Source organism: Ischnura elegans, chromosome 2 (genome assembly GCF_921293095.1).
Source record: "Ischnura elegans chromosome 2, ioIscEleg1.1, whole genome shotgun sequence".
Lineage (NCBI taxonomy): Eukaryota > Metazoa > Arthropoda > Insecta > Odonata > Coenagrionidae > Ischnura > Ischnura elegans.
The window spans coordinates 113,597,840-113,602,319 of NC_060247.1; the positions used below are offsets into that span (position 1 = coordinate 113,597,840).

General features: G+C 49.4%; 1 protein-coding gene across 1 annotated transcript; it reads left to right on the plus strand.

The window, feature by feature from the left end:
- Positions 1-3,179: 3,179 nt before the first annotated feature.
- LOC124153237 (octopamine receptor beta-3R-like) lies at positions 3,180-4,172 on the plus strand. Its single transcript, XM_046526336.1, has one exon. The coding sequence runs from the start codon at positions 3,180-3,182 to the stop codon at positions 4,170-4,172; it is 993 nt and encodes a 330-aa protein (XP_046382292.1).
- Positions 4,173-4,480: the final 308 nt, after the last annotated feature.

Genomic DNA, 4,480 nt, shown 5'->3' on the forward strand with positions numbered 1-4,480 from the left:
TAAGAATTATAACAATTTAGTGAAAAATATTTTTCACAGACTCGGGCGACGCTGAATGAATGTCTTTCACTAAGTCCTATTAAAGAAAAGTCCTATCCTCTTGCGGATAGTATAACAACAAGAGCTTTCAAAATATGGCAAGAATAGGAAAATTTGTGAAAAATAAGAGTAAATCAAAGGAGGAAAAAAAAAAAAAATAGTAATCTGAAAACAAAAAAAAAATTAATTTCGTCGCGAGTATAGTGTCTATGTCACCTACTCATGGCCCAATAAAGCGACATTCTGTCCCAATTAAGCGGAGAATACCCTGGGATATTCCGCTATTGTGTTCTGTTCTTCAATATCTGCCCCGATTAAGCGGCTGCCCCAAGTAACCAGTGGACCCATTAAACGGAATCGACTGTATAAGGAACAGAAATTCAATGATGACTTTTTTACCTTCGACAATTGACAATTGAGAAATACCCAAAGGGGGGCTATAGCCCCCACTGGCCCCTCTCTGGATTCATCTCTATATTGCAATATACCAAAAGCATGTAAAATAGGCCCTCAGTTTAGAGCTAATTTGTATTACAATTCGTTATTGAAGGTAAATACGTAGGAAAATATAACTAAACATTTTTGTGCAAAGAAGTGACCCCCAAATACTTCGATTTTACCTAGTGTGTATTTTGACCCAATTACCTTACCCCCTTACCCGTAGATCCGCCACTGGCAGTATCAGTAATTCTATCTCGCAAAAGGTTTACGTAGAAGTGCTAATCGACATCGTAATAAGAAAACAGTGGATAATTGCCGCTCGAAGGGGTTTAAACACGATGCGAACTCAATAATCGCATTTGCGCTGCTGTGGTGATCATTTCAACGTAAGCGCAGTATTTTAACTTATCGTTCATGCTGTGTGCATGTTTACGTCACGATGCGAAGACCAAATAGAAGGGCGGGCGTTCAGGCATCAGTGTTAACGATACGAAAACAATACAAATTAAAGATAAAAATAAAAATTTAATTAGGCTAAATGATCTGATCTAGATATTACCATGGAGTAATTTTGAAACCACACACTACACTGCAATAATGCCACAGAAAACCCTCAACGATGAAAATGCTCTATTTTGAGTGCTAAATGTTTCATTCCCCGAGGCCATATCAGGTCTTTGAAACCCGGAGAGTGTCGAGGACTTGTCCTTCAACGGGACGCGAGATAGGCAGGTGAGGAGTAAATTAGGAATCGTGGCTACTGGTGAAGGAGAAGCTGGCCCATTAAACGCGCGAAGAGTTTTTCCGTGTGAGCGGAGTGAGAAAGATTCAGAATTTCAGTTGCGTTAAGTGACCATATTATAGAAGACTTTATTTTGAGATGTGTTGAACCAATCTCGACTTTAGTCATAGATGATTACACCTAGAGGAGATGAATCTCCATAGCTCGAATTTTCTGTTTTTTTTTAATCACATCTCTAACGATAGGTAGTACCTCCTTTGCAAAAACAAAAAAGTCAATAGAAACTCTGGAGAACTTTGATAACTAAGAAAATTGATATTTTTTGTGATTACAATATGTATAACCCTGATAATAGGCACATAAACAGGTGGGGGACTTTAGGGATACCTACACTCCAAACCCCGAAATTTTTTTACTTGCTGTGACAACCGGCGATGCGTCTGCTGAGGAGAAAAATAGTCAAGAATCTCTCAAAATTTATAAATTGAAAAAGTAATTTTTTTAGATATACCAATGATCAACAATGGATTTAGATTACAGCATCAGATTTTAAAATTGTAATCGTTAGTTTATCATCATTTCAAACGAAATATAAAGCTGATTAAATGAAACGAATGTTTTTTTGCTGCAAGGGAATGGCCAAAAATATATCACCGTATGCAACCCACTCAATTCCCCCAACATCCCAAAGCAGATTTATTTTTATAGTGAAGCAAATATTAAGCCACATGACCACCAGGTAAAAGTAAGAATGAACTTAAAGAGAAAAAAGTCAAACTTAATGGGCAAAAGAGAAAAAATAAGGATAAAAGTGTATGTGATAAAAATGAAAAAAATATGAATCGTATCGCCCTGGCGAGAGCAGCAATTTCATAAATGGATTCGTTTAATATACCACAATGATTTATTTCCCTGATATCCTGAGGAAGGAGAGACAATTGAAACACTTCCTTCTGCTTATACTCTTCTCATCGCTATCGAGAGAATGCTTTCTTGCCACCTCTGCACCGAGATATGCCTGCTGCACATGACATCTCCGGATGCCTCCGGTCACCCCAACAAGCAGAGCGACTGGTGGTCACACCCGCCGAGGGAACCAAGGCACCCGGCGCGGTGCCGGTGGCCCCAGGCGACTATGCAATCCCGCACGGAGAAGCAGCGGAGGAATAGTTTCAAAAATAGGCTACGATGATAATGGTACAATCGATTCGCCGCCGGCTGGCCTCAGGATCGACCGACCGCGCACGCGCCGACCCACAGAGTGGCGGGGGTGTCGTCAACTTCCCCCGCCACACTCCCCCCAAAACCCAAACGCCCCCGCCTGCACGCAACGCTCCAGTTGTTGGCGGAGATCGGGGCTTGGCGAAGTCGCGGCAAAACGAGCCGGTCGCTGCAGCTGTGGAAGCGCTGTGGCGCCTTCCCTGGCGCTCCCTGCAGCGCTTGGCGCCTCCCTCGCGGTCTGGCGGCCCCACGGCTCTGCACCGACCGTCTGCACTCGATCAGACAGGCCCGTAGGCTCAAAGAAGAGATCTATAGGGTTCATAGGGCTCGTTTCCCCGCCAATTTAGAGAAGGCAAAGTGCGCCTATTTCGATTCGCCATTCTGGCAACAATGGCAGGCAGGGTTCGTAATTCCCGGGTACAACTGGTCTATGTTATCCAAAATTCATCCCGCACACCCTGTCAATCACCCTGAAAGCGAGCGCTATACACCACTTTGCAATAGTAGCAGAGACCATTAGCGTGACGTTGAAATGCGATCTTTATGCCGGCAAGCCAACGTTTCCTTTGATGGGAACAGCCCCTCCAAATTCTTCAGCCACAACATTCCTGTTGCCAGTATGGCACCGCGAAATGGGTCCGCCTTGAACGCAGGGCCCATCCGTCCCCGGTAGTGCGCCCCGCCGGCGGCGTCGGCTGTGGCGTTCTGGTCGGGCCCCCCGCAGGGCCGGGCCGCCATGATACTGGCCCTGGCCGCAATGGCGCACCGCGCGGTCGCCGCCAGAGATCTCGCCGGAGACCGGAGGACGGCGACTCCGGCGACGCAAGCGGGGCCCCAGCAGGCGGACGCCGCCGCCGCCGCCGCTGCCACCACGCCAGGAGCGGTCCCTGAGGCCCCCGCCGCTCCCGGCGATGCCTCCGAGCCCCCCACCGTCGCGACGCCCGTGGCCCCGCCCCCGGCCTGGGTGCCGGCCGTCGCCAAGGGGGTCGCCATGTGCACCATCATCCTGGCCGCCGTGTTGGGCAACATCCTGGTCATCGTGAGCGTTGTGCGGCATCGCAAGCTGCGGGTCATCACCAACTACTTCGTGGTGTCCCTGGCGCTTGCCGACCTTCTGGTGGCGCTCTGCGCGATGACCTTCAACGCCTCGGTGGAGCTGACGGGCCGCTGGCTTTTCGGTCCCGTCATCTGCGATCTCTGGAACTCCTTGGACGTGTACTTCTCGACCGCGTCCATCCTGCACCTGTGCTGCATCTCCGTGGACCGCTACTACGCCATCGTGCGACCCTTGGAGTACCCGCTCTGCATGACGCGGAGGACGGTGGTCCTGGCCCTGGGACACGTCTGGACCCTCCCCGCCCTCATCTCCTTCACGCCCATCTTCCTCGGATGGTACACGACGGCCGAGCACTTGGCCTTCCGCCGGGAACACCCGCTCGAGTGCGGGTTCGTCGTGAACACGGCCTACGCCCTCATCTCCTCGGCCGTGTCCTTCTGGGTGCCGGCTCTGGTCATGCTCTGCATGTACGCGCGTATCTTCCGGGAGGCCCTGCGCCAGAGGAGAGCCCTCAGCCGCACGCCCAGCCACGCCCTGCTGGGGGTCCCGAGGCCCTCGGCGGCCGCGGCGTGCGCCATCCGGCGATACCAGCGGGCCCTCGAGAGACACAGGGCCCTAAACGTGGCGGTTCCGGATGGGCCCGATCAAGCGGCCGACGACGGTGAGCAATGACGATAATTTAGAGAGGCGTTCCAAGTATGCTCTCTCTCTAACATTTTTCTTTCTCCGTCACGCATTAGGTACTCACTCAAACCTTTTCGTATTTCTTACCTAATTACGTCATCACGATTTAGTCAGGGTACGAAAGCCCCAGTCAAACTCTAGAGTAAACCTTATTCAAACCCTATTTATAACGGGTTTTGAATAACCAAATGTTATCAACGGTTAAATACGAAGGTAAAATGTTTATGCACAAGATTCAGGAATACGTGATCAAGGGTCCCCTTCAGGTACCCTAAAATTTAGAATATAAAAAAAGG

Coding starts and splice junctions, on each gene's coding strand:
- LOC124153237 (XM_046526336.1), top strand. CDS start 3,180: ATGATACTGGCCCTGGCCGCAATGGCGCACCGCGCGGTCGCCGCCAGA.